At 37.4% G+C, this 25,673-nt stretch overlaps 3 protein-coding genes across 3 annotated transcripts; all 3 read left to right on the forward strand.

The window, feature by feature from the left end:
* The first annotated feature begins 1,920 nt into the window (after positions 1–1,920).
* On the forward strand, positions 1,921–16,286 carry LOC145213335 (uncharacterized). The gene is made up of 21 exons (XM_080081567.1): positions 1,921–2,330; positions 3,621–3,788; positions 4,246–4,419; positions 5,087–5,195; positions 5,564–5,675; positions 6,019–6,284; positions 6,636–6,820; positions 7,846–8,013; positions 8,351–8,533; positions 9,087–9,192; positions 9,728–9,842; positions 9,904–10,187; positions 10,626–10,810; positions 11,137–11,172; positions 11,657–11,827; positions 12,925–13,089; positions 13,430–13,538; positions 13,646–13,754; positions 14,208–14,488; positions 15,017–15,198; positions 15,482–16,286. Exons 1-21 carry the CDS (start codon positions 2,267–2,269, stop codon positions 15,931–15,933), a joined length of 3,624 nt encoding a protein of 1,207 aa, XP_079937693.1. The 5' UTR covers positions 1,921–2,266; the 3' UTR covers positions 15,934–16,286.
* Positions 16,287–17,245: 959 nt separating this feature from the next.
* Positions 17,246–20,650, forward strand: LOC145215389 (uncharacterized). The gene is made up of 3 exons (XM_080084083.1): positions 17,246–18,941; positions 19,486–19,590; positions 19,654–20,650. The coding sequence occupies exons 1-3, from the start codon at positions 18,890–18,892 to the stop codon at positions 20,070–20,072; spliced, it is 576 nt and encodes a 191-aa protein (XP_079940209.1). The 5' UTR covers positions 17,246–18,889; the 3' UTR covers positions 20,073–20,650.
* Positions 20,651–21,599: 949 nt separating this feature from the next.
* Positions 21,600–25,564, forward strand: LOC145213325 (uncharacterized). Its single transcript, XM_080081554.1, has 8 exons — positions 21,600–21,648; positions 21,715–21,765; positions 22,225–22,333; positions 22,771–22,885; positions 23,478–23,761; positions 24,591–24,772; positions 25,019–25,075; positions 25,258–25,564. Exons 1-8 carry the CDS (start codon positions 21,600–21,602, stop codon positions 25,368–25,370), a joined length of 960 nt encoding a protein of 319 aa, XP_079937680.1. The 3' UTR covers positions 25,371–25,564.
* Positions 25,565–25,673: the final 109 nt, after the last annotated feature.

Raw genomic sequence — 25,673 nt, forward strand, 5'->3', positions numbered from 1 at the left:
GTTATATTACAGGTTGCTCATGTGACTTTTGGCAAAACAGTTTCTCTATTTTAGCCACCCACCCAAGCTCTTATTTTCTCGCCACAAACTGGCAGAATTTTAATGAAACTTTACAGTTTCCGTTCGCGAACAACAATCCTGCCCACATTCATATTGTTCACTATTGTGTCTGCGGCAATTTTAATATTTCACTCAGATTTCAATTCCCCCATACTCCTCAACATGTTATAACTTATAATTTACAAACAAAGCAGTAGCGGAGATTGAACCCTGACTTGATCCTCAATGAATTGTTGGTAGCAAGTCCCCAGTAATCAACTTACATAACTATACCCCGACATCTCCACTCGGGATTTATCACAAATCCAGCCCCAACTTTGTACACTGTAAATTTTTGCTCTAACAACTTTATCAACATTTCTGGTCACTTCTCGGGGTTTGGACACATTGCATCGCTTCTATTAGCTGCAGTAACTTAAGTTTTCTGCGTCCCAGCGCCCTTGGCCTTCAGCTGAATGCTTTATATCAGCCGACTGTCGAGTGTTAAATACTTTTCACCGTTTTACAACAGTTCACCGCCTTCACACCACAACTCATGATCACCGGGACTGACCGCAACTGACAACTTTACGAAGTTTTCACGATATTTTATTGCTTCTCGCGTCGAATACGATGTTGTAAACCGACATGGGAGGGTCGTATCACCCACGACTACAGCGCTCGTCGCAAATAACCCATGTTTGCGCGCAACCGACCAGCGCTGTTCTGGAATTTCTTCAGCTGCGCGATAAAACAATGAAGTAGAACGCTCGCGCGCTTTGTCACAATGCAACGTTTGTCGACACTTTCACGTCACAATAATCCGGTTACGTCATGCTGTTTGACATCAGCTATCAACACCACTGATGACGTCAAGACTTCTGCAAGTTATTGTGTGGGTTTACCGCGGATGAAGATTGGAGGTTTTGATGTTCTTAAGCTGACAAAGTTATCTTAACTGCGAAAGCAAATGTTGTCGTCAAATCAGCTGATGCAGTCCAAGGATTAGTTGAAGAAGAATTGCAACAAATGGAATTTTACAAAGGCTGGAAATACTTAGGTGTGTCCCAAGTAAAACGGCAAAGTTGGACTTTATCAGGAAATTACAAACACGATTCGACTAAACACAATTATGTCATCAAAATAAGATTTGATCAAAAACATAACTGTGCTTGTGTATTTAGATTTTACATTATGCAGAAATTTCAATAATCACTGTTGTCGTCATCAGTGAAGGCTCACCTAAATTACTTTTTAGGTCCGTGAAAAGAATTCCGGATTCAAAGGAAATTTTTTAAACATGCCGATTTGGCATTGTCCGTATTTCATTTCAATCTACGTGGCACGCTTCGCCAACGCCCAGCGCCAAAACGCCAGATTAAGGAATTCGCTTATTTCGTCTTTAAGGAAAATGAATTGAGATCAAATGACTTATTGCTGCCACCTTGCGGCAACATATCCACCCGGAGATTAGTTGAAGCAAAAACTTGCATTAAGTATTACGTCACATAGTTGATTGTTGTGGTTGCAGGTGGTCAGATCTAATGATGGGAAACTGTCTGGTCTTTTTCCAGTTGTTATTATTCGTTTCTTCGTAGCAAAAATTGCATTGACCGCTTCGTATAACAAGGCCCATATAGTGTTGTTGGCAGGCAAATTTCAAAAACTTTCCTATTTGTTTAACCGGCAATTATAAACAAATCATCCGACGTTTCGACATCTCATAAGGGGCGTCTTCTTTAGGATAATGACATTGCAAAATTGTTTTGGGAAAATATTTAAATGCTACTAACAGCTGACTTCCGAAACGAGTTTTTGGAAGATTCTTGAGTTATCTGAAATCTTGTGCTCGAATTTTTAGTTGTATGTCGTTATATTTTCTACTCGGAGAATTTCCAGCCATCGAGCTGGATTCGAACCTGTAACCTATCAAGTTTCCTCTCGCACAAACTTGCTCAGAACAATGAAACTCATGTAATAATGACGTCGATCATTTCGAGAGGGTGACGTCACACAACACTGAAGATCTGTCGGTTGGTCGAAGAAAAAGTTTAAACCTCAGAAGGATCCGATTTCGACGAAATTCTAATTGCAGCGCCTCAAGCATTTAACATCTGGTGGCTTGGAATCGCGACTCCGGCGTTCACAAAACTTCAAGAGGGTTGGAATTTGGAGTTTGGAGTCTTTGCAAAGTGAACAAGAAAATTAGGAATTGAATTTTGCAAGGATGGATTATTTGCCGACTTTCATCATATTGCATGTGGTTTTGTGTTTTGGATTTAGTTACTCAGGTGAGAAAAAACCGGAAAACTCTAAAACGTTACCTAATAGTTAAACAGAAATTATTTACAAAGAACATTTGTAATGTTGTAAATCAAAGTTTGCTATAGTTAACTTTCATTGATGAGCAGTTTTTTGAAGGCCGGTGTGCCATAAAAAGTTTGGTTTCAAAACGATCCGCATTGCATAAAAGGTGACCGGGCTTTGTTTTAAGCTGTTCTAGCTTGTGTCAGTGTGTGAATTACCAAGTCGCAATATAATTTCGACTATAAAAGCAATGTTGTTGGCTTGGAAAAAAAAAAACTTGGAAAAAAGCAGATCGCAGAATAGCAATGTGGACTAATATATCGAATCCTTTTTCCTGCTAATTTGTAAAAGCAAATCTAATTTACGACAATAAAAAATAATTTTATACTAAAAAATTTTCTGATTAAAAAAAGGTCTTATATGGTAAAGACAAAAAATTAGTATGTCGCTTTTTATTTCAACGGTAAATGATTAATAAACAATTAAGCATTAAAGACAATTGTTGTAAGTTTCGTTGCGCTTTTGCGGAAATTCCTCTCTAATGGCTGAAGCAGGCAATTAAACCCGGCATCAACTTCAACATGAGCCGGCGGCAAAAACTCTGGGTTCCACTGCTGAGCTTGATTGCTACCTTCGCTGTTGTCAAGTGGATTGTGACAAGGAATTACACACGAAGATTTCTGTGTGTGCTGCTCAAAATCGCTTAATTGTTCGAGTTTTTCACGGGGGCGTTCAATTATTTGCTGCTATTCTTACGCTAAGATTCCATATTTGGAACTTGTAATAATAATTTCGTCACTTTAATTACTGTTGTATCACATGTGTTTTATTTAAAGCTTTCCGTTTTTACAATTTACAGCTACTGTTTTATAAAACATATTTCTTCTAACGTTTCGACCTCGTGACTTTTTTATCTATCGAATGTTGCTTGATGAATTTTTAGTGAAAAACAAACAAACAGATTTATTATTACTGGGGCCTCAATTTTAGTTCAGTGTCGAATCAAATTTACAGTTTTTTTGGCAATGTAAAGCTATAGATATATTACACAATCAACCCTAGACAAAATACACACATCCCACAAATTGAAACCAGGATTTCACGTAATTTTGCGTTAAAAAGTAAGGTTTTTAACCGTTTCAACATTATGCAGTATTCATAAGAAAAGAAAAGTTTCGGCCGGAAATTGATTCTTTGTTTTTCACATTGATCAATTAATACATTCAGTTTTGAAGCACCAGTTACGAATCACTATAACATTTATTTTTCGTTAGGTGGAGTTGATACAGTGGAGAAAACGCCTTCCCTTCCAGTTTGTTACAAGGGATCACGACGTATGGTGGACGGAGTAGTTCAAACTGACAATATTGTTGCCGATTACTGCCCTGAACACGACTCACTCTGTGCTGAGTTCACCTTTACCTACCGTTCATCTAAAACAGGTCAGTATAACTGCTTGTGGTGGTTCAGGCTAAAATAAATAACTCGAAATTTATTCCGTAAAAATTATTAATCCGTAATTTTGGTTTGTTGTTTTAGGATTTCTATAGTGTTGGTAGTGCACCATTTCCATTTGGCGCCATTCACCAAAAGTTTTGGCGCGTAAATGTAACGTGAAATTTCCGATTGTTTTGTTGTCATATAAATTTGTGAGTTTTAATTCAGCAGATAACAGCAAAAAAGTCTTCACTATATAACACTTGTATGTGCTACGCGCATTCAGTATTATTTACCCTAATGAAGGCGACCTGTATAGGACGTCGAAACGTCTGAATAAATATACATTTGCCAGAAGAGCTCTATTGATAACATTTTATAAGTTATTAAGCTATTTTATGCCCCGATCTTGTCGCAAATCCGCCCAAAACTCAAACCAAACAACTTGAACTTTTATTCCAGAGATTGTTGAATTTCTGACTTGCATCGAAAGATCCGTGTTGAAAAACTACTCGTGCGTTGCAGTTGGGGCGATCCTCAACTTGCAAGATCACAAATGTGTTTGGGATACCTGTGATGGATTTTCCTGCCAGAAAGTTACCCAACTTGCTGGCTGTCCGATGGGAACACCGCAAGGTAAATTGCAAAGCCTTGTTGGCCGAAAATAATAATATTCTTTCGTTGATGAAATGATCTTCATCATCCTATGCCATTGCCAGTCAGTGGTTCTCAACCTTATGCGGATCGCGTACCACCTGACAACTTTTTCTATCGCTGCATACAGTGGTGGGATTCAGCCGGTTCGCACCGGTTCTATAGAACCGTCTCCCGCAATTTTATGAGATCAGCGAACCGGTTAGCATTACTGGATACTGTCAACGGACTTTTTGTAACAGAACCGGTTGAAAAATGTGACCTTTGTTGTGATAGAACCGGCTAACAAAAAATTTGAATCCCATCACTGGCTGCATACCACCTAATCAATGTGTAGTAGACCAAGAAATAGGGTATTTTCTCGACCAGCATATTTCTGAACCAGCATGGTTAGCAATTCCAAACGAATGTCCAAGACATTAGTTTCGCCCACAACAGGGTGAATCAGTCAAGTTGTAATTCTTGGTCTGACTTAAATTGATTATAACAGAAGCTCACTCACACACCTCCTTAAAAGCTCCTGCATACTACAGGTTAAGAACCACTGTCTTGTGGCATTAAAACACATAACAACCACTGGCATATTATACCTAAGTTTTGAGATGAACTGGTAGATGTTTTCCTCACTTCATTTTTGTAATGATTGCAGATGCTCGTGTTACACCCAAGTGTCAACTGAGTGAAGTTCTTCAAGTCACTTGGCAATATTTATCACCTGTCCTGAGTGGGTTCCCTTATATGCACGAGGCTACGTGCAGGTGAGGTACTAAAGACTGAAAATCCTGAATTCACGTACAGCCAACAAATGATAAGTTGCAGACAATGCACTCTGTTTCGCCCTATTATTTTTTATCGGTACAGCTGGTGCTAAGAGAGTACTGGATTACCCAAGGTTTACTGCACTAAGGACTTTAAATCCGGTTATTGCAAAATTTGTGCAAAATAAATAAATAAATAAACCTCATCTAATAAATACTGTAACTTTAAGAAGATATATTTTAATTAGCCCAGCACATGGTTTTTACAAATTTTGCCAATGAATATAAATTGTTTTTTCTTGTTTGTAAAACACATGTGTATGTTCACCATACTGTTCATAAAACCCACTGCAATTTTGTTTTCCAAGTGAGAACATTAATGTTGCCTACACACAATTGCGACAATATGCTTCACAATGTTACAACAGCTCCTGCTTTGATATGTTCTCTCCATTTGTGCTTTACAGAACAGTTCAAAGGGTAAGAGAGCAAAACTTATGTCCAAAAAGCAGTGGGGTGGCAAAAAGACCCAGAGGTCACCTTGTCAGCCATCTTAAAAGCAGGCAAAATTTAAAGAAACAGAACTAAATATGCAAACATTTAGTTTGGTGTTTTACAATTTTCTCATAATGTCTCACACATTGAACAGTGTTAACTAAGTCTAAAATAGGATTTTAATGTCTAAAGAGCCAAGATCATGTGTGCTGTTTGTTGTGCATTAGTATTTAAGAAATATTTAACAACTGAAATTCACAAGGATGAAAGGATTGATGTTTTAGTACATTTGATTGTAGTGACAAATAATGTGTCATGTCTTTTACAGCAAATTGTTCATTTTGCATCCAATTACGCAACTATGCCGGAGCTCTTTTCTGCTTTGAATGTGACTGGAGACATTTACCAACAAGTTTACAATCTGATTTGTAAGAGGAAAATTAACTTGGCATCATTGCCTTCATTCTCTCCAACTTTGAACATCAGTATCGGGGAACCAGTATGTGACAATCAACTTCTTCCTGATCTGTACAGTTGGACATTAGACGCAGTCAACGAGTACTCCTCAGCTGTGGACCATACAGCGTTTTGCAGGTTTGTATTTGACAAAAAATGCAATTATCGAAAATTAATTCAATCTCACAATAATCAGTCAGTGGGGAGATTTTTATTTGTATGATTAATTTCCACAGTTACAAGTGCTATTTTAGCGTAAAGTCACCTAAATGTGTTACTTTAATTTCATGATAATGAAAAACAAACCAGCCAATATATTTGCTTAGAATATAACATTTCATTTAAGAATGACACAAATTGCTGTCAAATTGTCAGGTTCTGTACAAATATATGGGCTTGTTTGTTTCTTAAATGTAAAATCGGGAATTGCGTAACTATGATTTTTGTAAAACTGACGAACAAAGAAAATAAAAAACTTTATGTTTTAAGGACTACAAAAAGGCTCGTCGACCAGGGTTTGAATGCTTGGAAGACTCGGTGTTCCAAAGATGGATTAAGGGATTTTCTAGAAACTGTTTATTCGAATCAATTCTTCAGATTCGAAGTCAGCACAGGAATTTTGCTGCTCGAACATTTTCTTACAAAGCTGAAAATTCCTGGTTGCCAAGATGTTGGTAAGAAACTAAATACTTTCATAATTACTAGTGTGCATAGTTTTATCATGTTCTCATTGACAGTTTTGAAAGTTAGTTGTGTGCAGGGTTCCTGCGGGTATGGAAAACCTGGAAAGGTTATGGAATTTAAATTTGTATTTTTAAGGCCTTGAAAAGTTTTGATAAAGCCAACTTTTGCGAAATTTCTTGAAAAAGTATGGAATTTGGCGCCTGTTTTACCCTGAAAATGCCAGTTAGAACTTCAAATTGCCTAACGTTTGTATATTCGTTGCAAGTATGGTAAATTGGCTACATCTACCAAAGGCCCTTTACTAGTTTAACAATGAGAATTGATCGATTTTTTTCGAATAAGGTCATGGAAATTTGTTTTTTTTTCTTGAAAAGTTTTGGAAAAGTCATGGAATTTATAAACAAAAATTGCGCGGGAACCCTGTGTGTGATAGCTAGTGTTTCCAGATATTTAAAAAAAAACATTATGCACAAAAACTCACTCACTAAATGTCCTATTAATTAGTTTTAGCTCTAAATAGTGTGTTTTTGTTTCACTTGACTTTTGTAAACAGTGTTTTTGCATTGTCTAAGTAGTTTATAAACTTTAGGCCTACCATAATTCCATTTCCCAAAAGGAGGACACATTGTTGAAAAGAGCATGAAAAAATACTTTAAGCCTCAGAAATTAGACGGTATTGAATAAAGTTTACCTATCACATCACTACACTAAAATAAGCTTGTATTTTTAAAAATGTAAAATCCAACTGTATTCTTATGAGCTGAAGATGAATGTTTGGTTGTTTTCAAAGGCATGATTGTCATTTACGAGTTGGTAAATTAGAAATTCCTTAAAAAGGAGGACATTTGGGCACTTTTTCTTGTCCTCGGAGGACAACTCGATTTTTGTTAAAAAGGAGGACATGTCCTCCAAAAAGAGGACGTATGGTAGGCCTAATAAACTTGCATCATATCTTAAAACACATTTGTGTAAACTAGATGCATTTTTCCTATAAACTCAACTTTTTCTGCTGCAGATTATTCACTTCCTGCTGGTGAAATACTCCGTCAAGTATGTTTTAGTGGTTTGCGGCATTTCAAGGAAGGAAAAATAGTTTCTGATTCCGTGCGATCAGTTTTTTGTTCTGAGCCTGGGGACAATTGCACTGCATATGATGTTGAATATTTAAATGAAAGTGTACTTGGTAGGCACTACCTTTGTAAAACTGATTTTAAACAGTCTGAGAATGCCATGCCTATATATTTCCAAACATGTGTGTGATGAAACTATTTAGACAGTGTTTGCTGTTTACATATTTTTTTTTCCATTTAAGTTTTTTTTTTAAACAACAGAATTTCTGCAAAATCAAATTTAAAAAACTCACTTTTATGAAAAAAATGTTACACTGTAATTGCACCATTAACAGCTTACCACGTTTTAATAATGGGTGCAGTTGTGTAGGTTTTCCCAGATTACTGAAATTACCACCTCAATGTGACTGGTTTTACTCACATATTAAATAACAATTTTGTGTTTTTTAGAGATCATTGAGTATCGTCGTTGCTCGATATCCAATGTTCACCTGACGGACGAGTTTCAATGCCCATCGCTCACTGGACAGACTCAAACTTTACAAAACCTCTCGTGTGTCGTCACACATTGTTCCACTCCAGCTTGTAATGATGTTTCTCCAGACCCAAGTTGTCCCACTACACCCCAGTATGGTAAGATGTCAAAAATTGTGTCATTGAGTAAAGGTATAAAGAGCGTTAGGTGCTTAGCATTGAGCAAAATTATTGAAGATTTTTACTTTTGTTTGATGCTTGTCATAGTTCACCAGGGTTATAAGCTTAATCATTAAGAACTTGATCCACATTTTTTTAAATGTTTTAAACATTTAAAACCACAAAGGTGTATGTTTCAATTTTATATATTTCATATCCTGTTTATCGATTTACAATACACCTGTTATGATGATTGCTTGTGCAAGCAAAAACAAATGGGTGTTTAGGGAAGATGACCATAATTATCAGTAGCAGGAGCAGCATTCTATCGTTTATCCATATGTGACCTCAACTTTGTTTTGTCTTATAATGCTTCAATATTGTGCAGTTGTTGTTGGTTTAATGCATATAATATTATGGAACAATTGTACTACTATCATTTGCTTACCATTAAATTAAACTCCACTCAATATTGTTTCAGAATCCAATTAATTAGTCCAAGTCATTTTACCCATTCCCACAAACTAAACTTGACCAACTTATTTTCATGCAGATGTTCAGGTTGCTCCAAACTGCACGTTAACTGAAAGTATGAAGATGTTAAAATGTTTGGAGTTTATCGTTGGTGGGTATCCCTACTCGACTAATGCACAATGCAGGTGAAAATCAACTGTTCGTGGCATTCAAGAATATGCAAGCCACAATATGCAATAAAACTTTTCATGGGTTAAGGGTTAGAGCAGAGGTTCTTGACCTCGTACCCCCAAAGGGTACGAGAACTGTTGCTAGGGTTGCGGGGATGCTGAATCATTAAGGTTGGTTAGGTCTATTCTATATAAATACATAAAACCAGGGGGTGCAAAATTTGGTTGGTGATTTGAAAGGGGTGCAGCAAGGAAAAAGGTTAAGGGTTGGGGCTATTAGGGTCAGGGTAAGGGTTTGTAATTACAAAAACATTATAAGTCATAGTATCTTTGACAAAGTGAATATTTTAGTGCAATTATGGCATTGCATGTTGTTGATATTCGAAAAACTCCCAAACCCAACTTGGCAATGTCATGTTGTTGTTGTTTTTACGTTATTGGCTTGATAGTTTTATATTTGTACCGGCTTTTATTGATTTGTGTTTGAAAAAATGATTAATTTATTCAGTAACAGTTTTTTAGCTGTTAAACACAAATTAAATGTTCTCAGATTAAATGTTGAAGAAACCTACAGCTGCCTGAAACAACATGCTGTAACATGCTTTACCGGTAACAACTGCAGTGATATATTTTCTCTTATACCTGATTTCCATGAATATATTTTGGTAAGTATATTTTGGCGCATTTGTTTTTTCTGATTACTAAAATTTGATTATTTTTATTTAGAGCTATGCCCAGTATGCAAATTTGCGAATGTCATTTTCCGAAGTTTTACAGCGAAATGGATTGGATTCGACACAAATTGATGACGTATTTGGATACATTTGTCTTGAGAAAGGCAGAAAATATGAAAAGGAAGTCACAAATTTAGTCAATAGTTTTGCAACAATGGGAAACACTCCATTACCATTGTCTGTGTGCGACGACACATTTGTTACGGACATTTTCAACTGGGCTTTACAGGCGTACAAGCAATTTGTGGCTGCAGATAACCACCAACAAGTTTGCAGGTTAGGAAATTATGGAAAAAACTGTGTCTTCCATTGTACAATGCGTTAGTCCTAAACACTTTTTGCACTGATTTCGGACCAGAGTCTAAATCTTCCACAATATTCTTGTTAGTTGTCAAAATTTTAAGTAAAGTAATGAAATGAAAAAAAAACAGTCCGTTTATCTAGGATTTTTTTTAAATGGTGTATGTTGTGTTACTTTTGTTAATAGAACATGTTTAAAGGTATTGTGTGAAATTTACCTGACTGGCATTTGTGTGGAAAATTGTGTTCATGACCACATTTTAGTTGAAATATTTACTTAAAAAAAGTTTGAGCAATGGCTGTTGATCGTCATAGAAACTGTTAGCCTTTATAACTGTAACATTATTACTGATTTTTATACAATGTTTAAATTCAAACCAAGTCTTCTCAGTTATCAAATGTTTCTGTATTTAGTGTGATAAATTCTGTGGAAGCGCGAACAGTCGATGCATGGAATACTCGGTGTAATAAAGCAAGCATTCTGTCACTTATGACTATGATTGTTCCACAAAACATGAACAGAGTTGTCCCAGAAATTATGAAAGCTTTTGACATATTTGATAATTACATGCAAAACTTCACAACCCCTGGCTGTGCTGGTAAGTAGAAGTTTCAAGTTTCTAACATGCGTTTCTTATCTTTCATTTGGTGTTCAGTCAGTTTAGTCTGCTAGGCTTTCAGTTCCGGAATGATCCTGTGTGTTAAAGAACTATTTGCCTAATTTTAATCCCTTTTATTGCTCTCTATAGACACTGAAGATGCTTCTTAGCGAAATTAATTTGTTGTTTAAAAGATTGTCAACTGATTTCCGCCTGGAAATAAACATTTTCCAACTTGTGCGAACCCGGGAAATTACAAATTGTTGATTTTAAATATTTACCGAAAAAATAATCATGTCACAAAATGGTATTCATTAATTTTCTAGATGTTCTTTCCCCTGATGCATCTGTTCCAACACCAGGTAAATCAAATTAAAAATGGACATTGTAATTTTTTACCACATATTTTTGACAGAAATGAGTTTTTATGCTAAATTTGCGCAAACATAGTTCAATGTTTGCAACAAATTTTATTGAAAATACGAAACAAGCGTTTTGTCCACCAGTTGAATATGTAACAAATACAAGTTTTTGAACAACAACCAGTATTTCGTTTAATATAACATCAGTTGAATGACCAATTTGTTAAACATATCATAGTACGCCAGGCCTATTAAAGGCGTTGTACCGAATCAGCTGGTCTCCCAAGCATTCCCATAAAATCTAGTCTGCGGTGGGATTCGAACCCACGGCAGGAGTCTTTCCGAGACTTGCGCTCTACCAACTAAGTTACACAGGTTCAGTGGTGAACCTGCAAAAAGTCGAATCACAAGCACCATTGCCTGCCTCATATGCTGCACATGTCAGCTTCGTAGCAGGGGATCGTTAACTATGTATCATTTTTAGAAATCTATACACCCCCGTCGTTATGGCAACCCACATGTTACAGTGGATATCGAACAACTTTTTCAATGCTGGGAATAAACGACGACACGATCACCGGAAAGAATTGTGGATTTGAGTTTGAGCGCGGATGTTTCTCCATCAACTATGAATATACAGTGCATGAAATACCAGGTTGCTTGGGTTTTTCAGCATAATTTTTAGGGATAGGCCAAATCTGCGAATGTCCTGTTTGGTCGAGCACCGAGCATCTCACGTTAATGCTCGGTGCTCGGCCGAGCACGCTCGGGTACATTGTGACGTCACAAACATTCCCAATTCCACGCTATAGTTATAGCATTACAAGGTCGCTTACGTCACCAGCGGTGTATGAAGCTTTGTTTTTACCATCTAACGCATTACAAACAAAACAGTCATTTTTGTTTTTGGATTCCCTTTCGAACACTAGTTTCGCATGTTAGTAAGGTATAAATATGCAAACGTAACGCTCGGGTCAGTTTGTGCTACTGCTCGGCCGAGCACTGAGCATCAAAAACAGCGATGCTCGGTACCGAGTACTCGGGTTCTGGCTCGGCTCGGCCCATCCCTAATAATTTTCGTTTCCGGTTACAATTTATGCAAAACCAATTGAGTTTATTTCGCTCTGTGAAACAAATCATAGCTACAAGAAGGCGTTCAAATATTTACCTTACAAGGATTTTTGTTACTTTTCGATTTTCGAAAAGCCATAATAACAACAGAACATGTTGTTTGATTAAAAAACTTCGCTGCTGCAAATTTATCATGGTCATTTAACTGGTGTGGTGCTAAACAATGAAATTTTGCCGACCAGAATCATAGAGTTTCTACAGAGCAATAAAATGACCTGACAAAGATTTAAGTTGTTTAGAATAAGTTTAGGTAAAGTCTGATGCTGTTACTGATAGGTTTACTCTTTCAACACAGCAGTCATCTTTGACTGATATGAGATATGATTCATCGTTTGTGTCCCACAAATGTTTGTTTGTTTCATTTTTATCCTCGGTGGGCGGGCAATGCCTGAATGCGTTAAGCTTATAATAAGTCCGCCATCAAGCTGCCTGTTTTATCGCAAGTCTGTTGTATCATGTTTTATTGGATTTTTTTTATTGGACTTGGGCAGTTGGTGACTTTCAATTTAGTTCAACCTATCAGGAAACCACTGGGTTGGAGCAATGCCGCTCAAGTTTCTTGCTCAGGGAAACACAAGCGACCGAGATGGGATTAGAACCAACGACCTTGTTTGTTTTCAGTTTTGATCGAGTACCGAGGGTGCCCGAGTGAAGATGTGAATTGCACAACTTTCCAATCACTTGTTGAACTCAGTGACCCAAAGAACTGCTCGGCAAATATATGTAGCGGTTCTCTCTGCAACGAAGTGAAAAAACCGACTGAGTGCCCTCCCATAAATCCACAGGGTAGGTTTAATGTATGGCTGAACTGAAAATTGCAACTGATACTTTAAACTAACTCTACATTATTTATTTGACAAACTGACCAAATGTTCTGCAAATGTTTCCAAAACTTTTTTGTTGGTTCACTTCTTTCTAATACAAACCTACAAATTATTTTGATGGTAAATAAATTGTTCCTTGTCTGTATTTTTTTCTGTCTAACTCAGGTTTGTATGCGTATGGTCAAGAAAGAGTCCTTTAAATTTATTCAAATTTGGATAGATGTTAGTTAATCCTCTAAATTTTATCCTTCTGAAGTAGTTATCCGTTTGTTGTTTCAACGATGATCTCAATTTATTTGTAGATGTAGCAATTCTCCCACAATGCACTTTGATGGACACAAGGGTCGCCATGACAACTTCATTTCAATGGCTGGTTTCCAGTTTGCCATTCACCAATGAAACGAAATGCCAGTAAGTATAATGCAACGTTTTTGAAAGAAATATCTGGATGTTATTATAATGTTCCTCGTACCTCAGTCTTTCTGTAAACAAAATTGACATTTTTTTATTCATTTCAGGTCGAAACTGGATGAAATCTTTGCCCAACTCTCCTCATTCTTTACCACATGTATGCAGGGACACTGTATTGGATTGCTTAATGGTATCCCAGGGTATATAAATTCACTTGTAAGTTGACTTGTAGTTATACAAGGACACCTGTGCTAGTAACTACCAAATGTTGAAAGAAAACACATAGCCACACAATTGCACTAAAACAATCACCAAGCAGGAAATAGCTGCGCAACGTTAAAACGTTATTGATCGCAAACAGTGGAGGCACAATTTGTGGATAATGGCTGAACACTGAACTGCAGTTTTTAGACAATTTTGTTCACCATCACTTTTCTATTTTTATTTGGTTCAGTGACTGTTGTATTTCATGCAGTGCAGGGGTGTGGCCTGTAGGCTCAGTTGGGCTTTCCATTGCTTTGAAAATGACACAATGTAATGTGAAGTTTTGGCCTGCAATCGTATTTAGTTGTGGACCCCTAACCCCCTGTGTTATGGGAATTAGTCATAGATTAATTGTTTCACCCGACCAGACTTTATCAAATTTGGCTCAACACACTATTTTTGCAGTTGTTACTGAATCAGCAACTGCACAACGCAACAACCATCTTGGAAGCGCTTAACGCGATGTTTATCGCAACAAACAATGATGAGATATACGGTTATGGTTGTCACTTGAAGAACAGCTCCTACTCTGATACACTTATGAGATTAAATGCAAGCTCACTTAATCTCCCAGCTAAGTTCCTCTCGTCAATATGTGATGACCAGGTTATGGAGAATTTGTTGGAATGGGGCTTTTCTTCTCTGAAACTCTATTTACAATCTTCCAATCATCAGGAGTTCTGTGTGTAAGTTAAATACACCCAGTGGTGGGATTCGAATTTTTTGTCAGCCGGTTTTATCACAAAAGTCATATTTTTCAGCCGGTTCTATGACAAAAGTCACTTTTTCAGCCGGTTCTATCACAAAAGTCATATTTTTCAGCTGGCTTTGTCACAAATGTCATATTTTTAGCCGGTTCTGTTACAAAAAATCCATTGACAGTAACCAGTAATGTTAACCGGTTCGCTGATCTTATAAAATTTCGTGAGACGGTTCTGTAGAACCTGTGCGAACCGGCTGTATCCCACCACTGGCTTACACCCTAGAAAAGCGGTTATTAATAAGAAAAGATTTACTACATCTCAATGCGTTGCCTATTCACAAAAAAACAAAATCTGCAAGTTTTTTATGCTATAAGACCCGGGTCTTTTTTGTTTCATTATATTGTTACGTCACACATTCATGACGTAACAATGATTTAGTCGTCATGTTTACGTTTAAACTAAGACTGTGTGTGGTTGGCAAGCATTTAAAACAACCTAACTCTTCCACAGAATTGCAACCAGTTTATGGGAGAAAATTTCGAAAGCTTGGCAAACTCGCTGCAATAAATCGAAAATCCCTGAATATTTCACTGAAGGATTTTCAACTGAAAAACTCACAAAGGAGTTGATGAAAGTTGCCAATATTTTCGACGAATTTTTTCGGACATTTCAGATTCCAAGCTGTCATGAAAGTAAGTACAGTATACCTCGGTTAATTTCGTTTGGACCAGAAAAATATCTGGATTAGCCGAAGATTTAACTGATGTCGATCAGTTAAAGCCTTACCACATTACAAATCATTTGTACCTCAAGTTTTGTCCGAATTGGGCGAAGATCCGGATTAATCGGATACGGTTTAACTGAAGATTACTGTATTTGTTTCAAAAACCAACAACGCTATTCTGTTGTTACAATCATCACCAGGACAGCAGTCCCATAAAGTTTGTCGAATTCAACTGTGATTTTTTTTCGTAGGTTCGACAACAGTGTTAAGCACCACTGATAGTGACGCGGGAGTTGCTACAAGTGAAAGGACAACTACAGTCCTCTCATCCGTTACAACGCCTCTAATCACGACCACAGATGCTTCTGTTGTGAAAGAAACCCCAGTTGTCGACGCCAGTGTTGCTATAGTTACAACTTCATCTGCTATTTCTGGTTCAACGACGACCAGCCAACCATCCACAACACCAGATGTTTCTACCACTAGTGGTCGCACCAACCCTGCACCAAATGTTTCAGCCACTAGTGGTCACACCACCCCTACACCATCAAATTCAACCAGCCCATCCACCTCTACCAGCCTCCACCCGAGCACAACTCCCAGCCCAACCAGTACTTCACATGCCGTCTCAATCACCAACAAACCTTGGAATATTTTGCTTTGCTTGCTCAACCTTGCTTGGATGAGTTTCGTCTTGTTGTAAAGTTCCATGTTTTAAGTTTTGTTTAATGAAGTGAAAGATGTGCGTTGTTGTTGTTGCTGTATTGAGCTGAACGTTTCTGTGTTTGTTTTTTCGCTTCAAAAGTTCCGAGGAACAGTTCAACTTATACTGCTATGTTCGCAACAAACTTTTGCTAGGCTTCGCATTAAAGGAGCGCGATTTTGAATATTGTTTGATGGAATTCGCTGCACCACTGCACTGCCATATACAGTAAAGCCTGGTTTACACGAAACTAAAGCTGTTTCGATTTCCAAAGTGTATATTGACGCCATGTTCGTATGTTGCACTTGGACTTCAACCTGTGCTGTATGTTGAACACGAATTTGATCATATTCCTTTGATGAGTTCACTTTTAACGATCTAGATCAGCGATTCTTAACTAGTGGTACGCGCACCAACAGAGGTACGCAGGAACTAGGCAGGTGGTACGCGAGTAGCTTTCTGTTAAACTCAATTAAAGTCATGTCAAGAACTCATCCTAGTGAACCCTTATTTGGGCGAAAATAGTGTCTTTGGAAGTGCCAACCTTTGCTGGTTTCATAAGTTTGCAAGCCGGATAGGCCTTGATCTCTTGGTGTACCCATTCAAACAAGGTTTAGGTGCTCTGATGCGATAGACAAAGTTGTCAGGTGTTACGCGATCAGGATAAGTTTTGGCGAACCACTGATCTAGATCAGGGCTTCTCAAACTGTGGGTCGCGACCCAAATTGGGGTCGCGAAACATTATGCGTTAAGACATTTGCCGCAATAAACGGTATACGTGCGTAAATTTATTGTTTAAACATCATTCACGTGCCTAGGCTAAACCCATCAATGGGTCACGTAGAATCCAAAACGGGGTCGCAGAGCAAAAAAGTTTGAGAAGCCCTGATCTAGATGATCCTGTGCACTTTTCAAAGCATTCGTAATATTTTGTGTAAATTTAGTTTTGTTTAAATTATGACCGAAAACTTTTGGTTTGTCCCGCAAACAGCCATTAATGCTATCACGTGACTCGAAAATCGCTGCAGGCTCTAAACTTATTATGACGCAATAAAACCTTTTCTCCCTTAAAATTAGAGTGACCTAAGCTTAACGTGGAAATACTGGAATTGCTGGGTTTTCGTGATTGAAGTTGTTCCTGTTTCGACTTTTAAAGATGGGATAGAAATAAAGTGCCAATAATTTTGCAAGACAATCTTGACGTCGTTTTCAAACGTTCAAACACAAAAGTTACGGAAGGTTAATCAAGCAGCGAAAGTTATAGTGTTGGACTTGCCTAGTGTTGTGTTAGAGACTAGACATCGAAATGAAATTTGCAAACATTACACTGTATTTAATTGAAACAAAATTTCAAATCGGGGTTAGGATCACCTTCAAACCTGTGTCTGCAAAGTTTAAACACACCTGGTACATATGATACTTTGTTATGCTTCAGACACTTTTGCAAATACCTGGATATTGTTCTATAAATCAAATTTAAAGATAAAAAACACGAATACGGGTTTTTGTAGCAATTGTTTAAATCATGTTCTCCAAAAAAATTCACTAGAAAGCTCCATTTTATACAATGTTCAGCAACTTTCTCAAGTATGAAATGCAAAACAGCGATTAAGAAAAACCGGCCCCGGCAGGACTGGAACCAGCAACCTGATGTATAAGATGGGTTTGGTTTCCAGGACACTACTTATTATAATAATGACGTCATAATGGCAAAGTTCGGAAATTCTGGTTGCGACAGCGGATGTTATTATGTGAGGAATTTGTTCTGCCCTGGGGTGTTTTCACTTTACTTCGCTCAACAACCGTGTTTTCGTGCGCAGATACGGGCTGATCGATCCAACACGTCGAATAACCGGGTTTTCACGTTCGAATGAAACTAACTTCGCCTAATTGCGGTTTACATCGGTATTTCACTAAATATGGCTGGCCTGATTATTCCTATGGTGGCGGGTTTTCTTAAAAAGCATGTCGAAACTGGTGTGATTTTCTTTGAAAGTGGAAATTCGATAAAACCCAAACTAATGATGAAAGCTGCCTTGTGTTAAAACGTAGAAAAATCTACAAAAATGTTGACATATTTAAAATATTTGGGTCGATTCAAAATAGTTTTAAAAACATCATCAGTAAAGTTTGTGAACTTAAAATTCGATATCCACGACAATACGCGTTGTTTGTACAGAATGTGGGGCCAGTTAATTAAAGTTTTACAAAGACAAGACTTAATTTGTTATGTTGTCCAAGCCGGTAAATAATTTTTGAAAACAACTTTGTGCATTTCACAAAACAACATGTTTTTTATGTCTATGGCTTCTCGATTTGAAGGATTCCACTCTTAAGATTTGCGAGTGATTAAAGTGGAACAATTTGAGGCGCTGTGAATTTGCAGGTGTGAAGAAATGACATTTGAAAGTGATATGAAATTTCCAACAAGCCTAACACGTAACTAAATACACTCAACTGGTAATGCCTTCTTCTGGTAGTTGACACTTAAAATTCCGGGTCTTACGACACACTGGGTACTGTGACATCATAGGCACGTGACAAGTGTTATTGTGTTTTCATGATCGAACCACAGGTTTTGGATATAAGATGTCTGACTGATGTAATCTGCAGCCAGTCTTCCTCGAGGGGTTAAACGCACGGTCGTGTGCCGCTGGTTATTCGTGTGTTGCTGAAGTTTTCACTCTGCTTGTGTTACAGAATCAGTTTGAATTAGCAGGACAACTTCGCCAAGCCAATTTCTCGGCTTTTTGAATTTTTTGGTTTTAAATTCTGTTTGAATTACAACAATAAAAAACTGTGTATATTTTGGATTTTATTTTGAGTGTTATTCTATATGAAAAAAAGATTTGTTAGTAAAATACAGAACTTGTTTTTTATAAGTTTAGTTTTAACATTTTGTTTTTTATTCCAGGCGGGAAAAGTTGTTTTAACGAAATAAATAATTTGCAAAAATATGAATATGTTATTTTCTACTTTCTTTTTGATGTCATCAGTCTTTTGTGCAAGTAAGTCTTTAAAAATATTCGCAAAATAATCTTTAATTTACCGTGAAAACTTACAATGTTCCGCACTAACTAGAAAAGTTGTTGAGATTCCGGGATTTGCCAAAATGCGATCGTTTCGCCTTGAGCGATTTTTGCGAAGTTCAAAATTGCGGATAAACAAACAAAAGCGTTTCGGAAAAAACGAGAATTTGGAATTACCAAGTCCGCCGTCATAGTGTTATTTTGACGTCAACTAAAGTACTTTAATTTTTATTTATTGGAAGAAATCAAAATTTAATTTGAAGAAATCAAAATTTCGAGGTTTAAGCAAACATCACAATTAAATTACAATTAAGCTACAGACAGTTCACCATGTTTCGGCCTATAAGGTCTCATCAGTGCAACCGGCGACAAGAAACAGACCTGCACTGTCTTCAGTTTACTTATCATTTATTGGCTTGATGCTTTCATAATTACAATCAAACTATTTGTATTCCAAAAGTTTATTTTAATTTTTCCATATTTTCCAATGCCATTTGTGAAACATTGAACTTTCGTTTTTCAGCCGCTTTCCCTTCTGTCGGACCCGAGACAATCGTAAAAGAGAGAGCAAAACCGACCCAAGTTGTACCGGGTGTTAAATTCACAAATACGCCGACCGCTTTCTCTGGTAAGTTGCACGAATCAGTGTGAAGTGCACGAATACATTGATTTTGACATCATTGATTTACAGTTTCTCTTGCGGCATTGGACAAGAACTACGTGCCCTTGACAGCTAAAGATAATTCACCCAACATGCAACTGACAACGCCCGCTATACCAGCTATACTAGCTACACCAGCTATGCCCACCATACCCGCAGTGCCTGTTATACGCACTATGCCTGCTATACCCGCAGTACTCGCTACCACCACATCTAAAGCGGTTACTGCAGAACCCTCAGAAACCACAGTCAGCAAAAATTCAACAAAATCCCAAAACGAAACTTCAAGCAGCTCTTCAGCGCCCACTACCGGCATGAGCAAAATGCCGAGAGCTTTCGCAGCAGTGACGTCATCACCTATTACCACCACGTCATCGGGTCGGAGGCTTGAAAGTCAGATTGTGACGCAAATTATGCTCCTTATTTCCGTGTTTACTTTATTGCGTTGAAGACGACCCCGGTTAGGGTTTGGGTCAAGTTCTTCTTAAGCGAGCCATTATTGTCATAAACGAGTTCTTTGTGACGAGCATTGTTATTATTATTTTTTTATTCTTTGTAACGTTGACGAGTTCCAATAAGCAATTCTTCCACTATTACTCGCAATATTTAAGTTCCATCGATTTTTTCATTTATTTCTCTGCTTAATCGGTTGAAAAAAATATTCCACACATCTTGGTGCAATGGGCAGCGGTGGGATTCGAACCCACAACAGCATTACTTTGCAAGCATACAACATTGAATCTCGTTTATTTTGTCATAAAACCTCAAAAGAAACTTAAAACGTCCATTTGGTCTTGTGTTATTTCATTCCATTATTTTTTGTTGCGATTGAAATTACTTTTTTATCTTGCAAACGACACAGCGTTATTTCGTTCACAGAATCAAAGACGATTTTTTATGCGATCAGTGTGTTTAAAGTTCTATTACATTTGCTGTGCATTTTATATATTCATGCTTTTTTTACACTTTTGCTGCTTTTACTAATCATCCTGCAACATTAGAAGACTCAAATCTGCGCAAATAAATGTGGTGGATATTTTGAGACGTTTTGTTGTAATCTTTATACTTCAGCAGGCTAAAAAGTTAGATTTGTTTTAAACCAGCGTTGTATGCTCCATAAGTTTGTCAGAACCAGAAAAAAATGTTTGAACACAACTATTCATAATAATCATTGATTAGGTTCACAATTCACGCTTTTAAAGATTCTCACGGTACACAAACAATCCAGTATATTTGCATGAAACATTAAGTTTCGACATCAACTTGTGTCATTCTCAAATGAATAAATGTAAAACCAAGAAACGAGTAAAAGCAGTAAAAAGGGCGAGAACATGCGCAATGGAATGGAAAAACTCAATTTAACATTTAATGAAATACAGCAAACCTCGATAAATTCGTACCCGTTAGTACCTCAAGTTTGGTCCGAAATATAAGAAGATCCGGATTAACCGATGTCGATTAGTTAAAACCTTACCACATTACAAATCATTTGTACTTCGAGTTTTGGATGGATAAGGCGAAGATCCGGATTAACCGATGTTTACTGTTTGAAATAAGGGAAGATGGATAAACAGCTGATGTATATTGGCGGCATATGAGGTTTCATCTATTAGCAAGATGAGAAAAATCCACATTATTTTAAGTTTGGGTTTGGCCGAATACAAAGTTAAAACGAGTTTGTCCAGTTATGGCGACGTTAAAGAACGCAAAGATGAATGGACAACGAGCATCGCGCGCGTCGGTAATTATTTGGAAAGTGACGTCAGACAATGCAGGTTGTGACGTCACACAATGGGAACTCTGGGTTTAAATATTTATGATGAAAAGATGATTCTTTGAAACCGCCCCAAGTCAACAAAAGATTTTTGGGCAAATAACACGCGAGTTTGAGAAGCGATCTATCAAACCGGCAAACTTTTGGCCAACAGAAAACACCTGAGTAGGATATTTGATAATTTGAAAGTTGAATCGAAAATATGAAGTTTCTTGTTGTTTCGTTTTCAGCATTGTTTGCGTTTGCGAGAGGTAAGTTGGTTTAATTTTGTAATGTTCATTATGTTGTCACATTGATGTTGTTTTGTTCGTCTTTAGTCCAAGGTCAATGCAACGTCGCAAATTGTATTCCTCCTGACAACCTTAATGGTGAGATTGTGATGATTTTTAATGATTTATTTGTTTTTTAGTAATAAATACTAACCTTGAAACACTGAACGAATCTGTCCTATCGTTTAAAGCTAATCAAACTGGGCCACTCTTTGAACGATGGGAAAGTTTGGATCGTTTGGTTCAATGTTCAAAGCATTTCGTTTATTTTCGTTTAGTAAAAAAGATCACGGTGGTGTTAAACATTGCGTGTTACTGCAAACACCACATGTGTATTTCATAGAAACGCAGTTTTAACAAACAGAAATCTATTTAAGGCGAAGATTCTGGTAATGACGGTTGTTAGGGTTCCGATGAGGGTTTGTCATGAAATTAATCTGGTGTTGGTGATTATATTTTAACATGCTGATGTGTTTTGTAAAAACAACCTGCCTGTTAAAACGAAAAACTGTCAATATATTGTTGAATGCAATCATATTAAGCACATTATTTCCACAGACATCCAGATTCTGCCGAGCTGTACATTGAAACAAACTTTAACTCAAACCTTCACATGCCTTGAACCGATATTAGGGGGTTACCCGTATGCGGACCTACAAACTTGCTCGTGAGTTCCTTATTACTCGAGTCAATCTCGTTGTAAAATGTTTAACATGTTGTTCGGTTTACTAATTAATAACCGCTCCGTACCGGACATGGTAAAGATAAGTTATGAATATAACTTCCATCATTAGTGTAGTAAAATTTATTTGCAGTAAAATACAGCCCAGTTTAGTATTATGTCTCTAATGGGCCTTCATTTATATATGACTGTGTCCTATAGTTGGTCTGCTTGGGTTAACGCTATATAGCTCATATCTCAGTAAACGAACATCAGTAAAGCACAGCCTAATTCGACATAATGCTACTAATATTGGCCTAACCTACCCTGAATAATATATGACTGTTTGGTTTGCATGGACACTTAAGGGCTTGGATCCCAGTAATGAACATAAAGCATACGGATAACCAATAGGGTTTGTACTTTATTTCTTCATGTTGCAGAGCAAACATCGAGCAAAGCTTCGTATGTTTCCGGGATAACTTGGTACCTTGTCTTAACACTTGTTGTGATACAATCATCCATCAGTTTGTACCAAACCTTACAACTATTTATGAGGTAGGTAAAACGGTGGCCGCGTACAAGCTGGGCTCTGCAGTCCAAAATCTACAATAGATTATTTTTTTAAGAACTTGTTTTGAGGTGATTAGTGTATTAAGAGTTTCAAAGAATTCCTAAGGCTGGGGTTGGCAACCTTTTGCGTGCAGCGGTCCAAGGACAAGATCAGCCAAGTTACAGCAGGGGGTCGTGCTAATTTTTGTACTTTTAATTCCGTTTCATTAACGTTTGTTGATAAACCTCTCGATTATCGTAGTTTTAACATATTTTCTCGTAGTTTCCCTTATAAAACCTAGAGCACTTGGCACGCAGTTGAGGCAAAGTTACTTGCATTCATGAGTATGGAGTTATTTGTGAGGCGAAGACGATTTTGATAAAAGAAAAACACTGCACAGATAAAGCGTGTAGTAAATGCAATCTTTCTTCCACCGAAAGTGAACTTAGAATGTAGACACTTTCTTGTGCGCCGGCTAATTTTGCTGGTGGCTCTTGGATCGAACCTTGCCGACCCATGTGCGAAGTCATCCTATGTAGTCATTATTGATTTACAACGTCATATTTTATTCAGTAACAATGACTATTTTACCTGCAGATGGTGGGTGCTGGCTTACAGAACATCTCATCACTGCAGGAAGGTCTAACAGCGTTGAACGTGTCGCAATCCCTACAGCAAACCATCACTGAGCTGACCTGTCTAGTTCAAGGGTCAAACGTAGTGGCCAGCTATGCTACAATGATCAACATGGCTCTCGACAGTTTTAATGCCACCGTTGAAAACCCGGTCTGTGATTCAAACATTCTTAACGACCTCGTGCATTGGAGCCAGCAAGCCTTCAACGACATCATTGCAGCCAATAGCAGAAATGAATTTTGCACGTGAGTACAAATCTTTGTTTATTGTTTGTGATGTCATTTATCACAAAACTTACGAAATATGACGAAAGAAGAGCGTTTGTGACGCGGGGTTCTTGTTTATTGTCTTGGATAAGTGGTGTTTTAAGCTTGGGGTAGCAAGTACCAATCTAATCGCTGTTTTAAGATGTTTGCTACGAATTTAGGCTGATTATAAAACACTCCCAATGAAAACAGGGTTGCAAGCTTGTTAGGAAACCAGTAGAAGATCATAATACAGTATACCTCGGTTAATCCAGACCTGTTTGGACCAAAAATTTTGTCCTGATTAGGCGAATCCGGTTTAACGATATTAACTGTAGTAAACAAGGGCCAATGCTTTAAGTGCAATTCTGTCCCGGGGTTGTTCATTTCATGCTGTTAACTGTCAACATACACGCGTTGTCAAGACAAAACTTATTATAGATGTAGGTTATTTTTTTAAACCTTTGCCTATTAAGCTGCATCAGTGCAGTTGAGAACTTATAGTTTGATACAGTGTGACTGTTTGTAGCTTAACATTTATTGGCTCGATACTTTTACACTTCTACCCAGTGGTGGGATTCAGATTTTTTTGTCAGCAGGTTCTATCACAAATGTCATATTGTTCAGCCGGTTCTATCACAAATGTCATATTTTTCAGCCGGTTCTGTTACAAAAAATGCATTGACAGTAACCTGTAATGCTAACCGGTTCGCTGAAATTTCGTGAGACGGTTCTATAGAACCGGTGCGAACCGGCTGAATCCCACCACTGCTTCTACCTACTCATGTAAAACTTTATATCTACACCACTTGTAACATTTCTACCACAGAGCCGTGGATACTTTGTTCAACCAGTCGTTCGATGCTTGGTACACGAGATGCGACCGATCTAATTTAACCGCCGTCTTTGACCAGTTGTTGGGAAATTTCTCAAACTACACCCCGACTATCATCGCTGCAATCAACATCACAGAAACCTTCATATACGAATACAATCTACCTAACTGTCAAGGTGCAAAAATATGTAAAATGTTCGTAATCTCGAATTTAGAGGCAATTTTAAAACGTGTAGCAAACTGGACTGCGTTTAATTTATGTCGTATAATTTTTGTGTTTTGGCTTCATGGTCGATTTTAAATCACAAATCACAAATAAATCTAATATTCGGATCAGTACTTTAAATTATTGTTTCAACCACTTAACAATAACATGCATATTAAAATGTAACACAAAACATCAACACGTTTTCATTTTGCAGGAACCGACCCTACAACCTCCACATTGGGCGCTACAACCACTACAACATCAACCACACGTAAGTTTTGTCAGTTTATGAAAGCGGGTTGCGAGAAAAACTTCGCATGTCAACTGTCAGTATATAGTTGTGTAGAGTTAAGTTAGTAAAGACGGCTTTTTTAGAGCGGCATGAAGTTTCGTACTTCCTGGGTATTTACAATGTGAATAATGTTACACAAACTTCTTCTTCTTTACACACAGCGACCACAGTGAGCAGTACAACCACATCAGCGGCAGCAACAACTTTCAATCCGTTTAACCTTGCAATCCAACATCTATTCCTCCTCATATCAGGACCGGTGCTTCGTTTCTGAAATCCCGTCCACCAATGATGTACAGACTTTTATTAACTGTTAATTTTTTCTTGTATTTACCGAATTCCAATATTTACGTTTGTGTAATTTCTTTTAGTTGTAGTTTTTCTCATAATTGTTTATTTTCACTTTGTATGTGGTGACTTATTGACGGGGTTTTACAACTGACAATAAACAAGATTGTGTAAAAGTTGTTTAGGATCCAATTTACCTAAATTCAGTAAACAAGCCTAAGAAAATTTAAGTTACAAATAATTGATAGAATTTTCCTGTCATAACTTTTTTAAATCATGTTTTTGGTAC

The sequence above is a fragment of the Phallusia mammillata genome, chromosome 2, assembly GCF_965637545.1.
Source record: "Phallusia mammillata chromosome 2, kaPhaMamm4.hap1.1, whole genome shotgun sequence".
In the NCBI taxonomy this organism is placed as follows: domain Eukaryota; kingdom Metazoa; phylum Chordata; class Ascidiacea; order Phlebobranchia; family Ascidiidae; genus Phallusia; species Phallusia mammillata.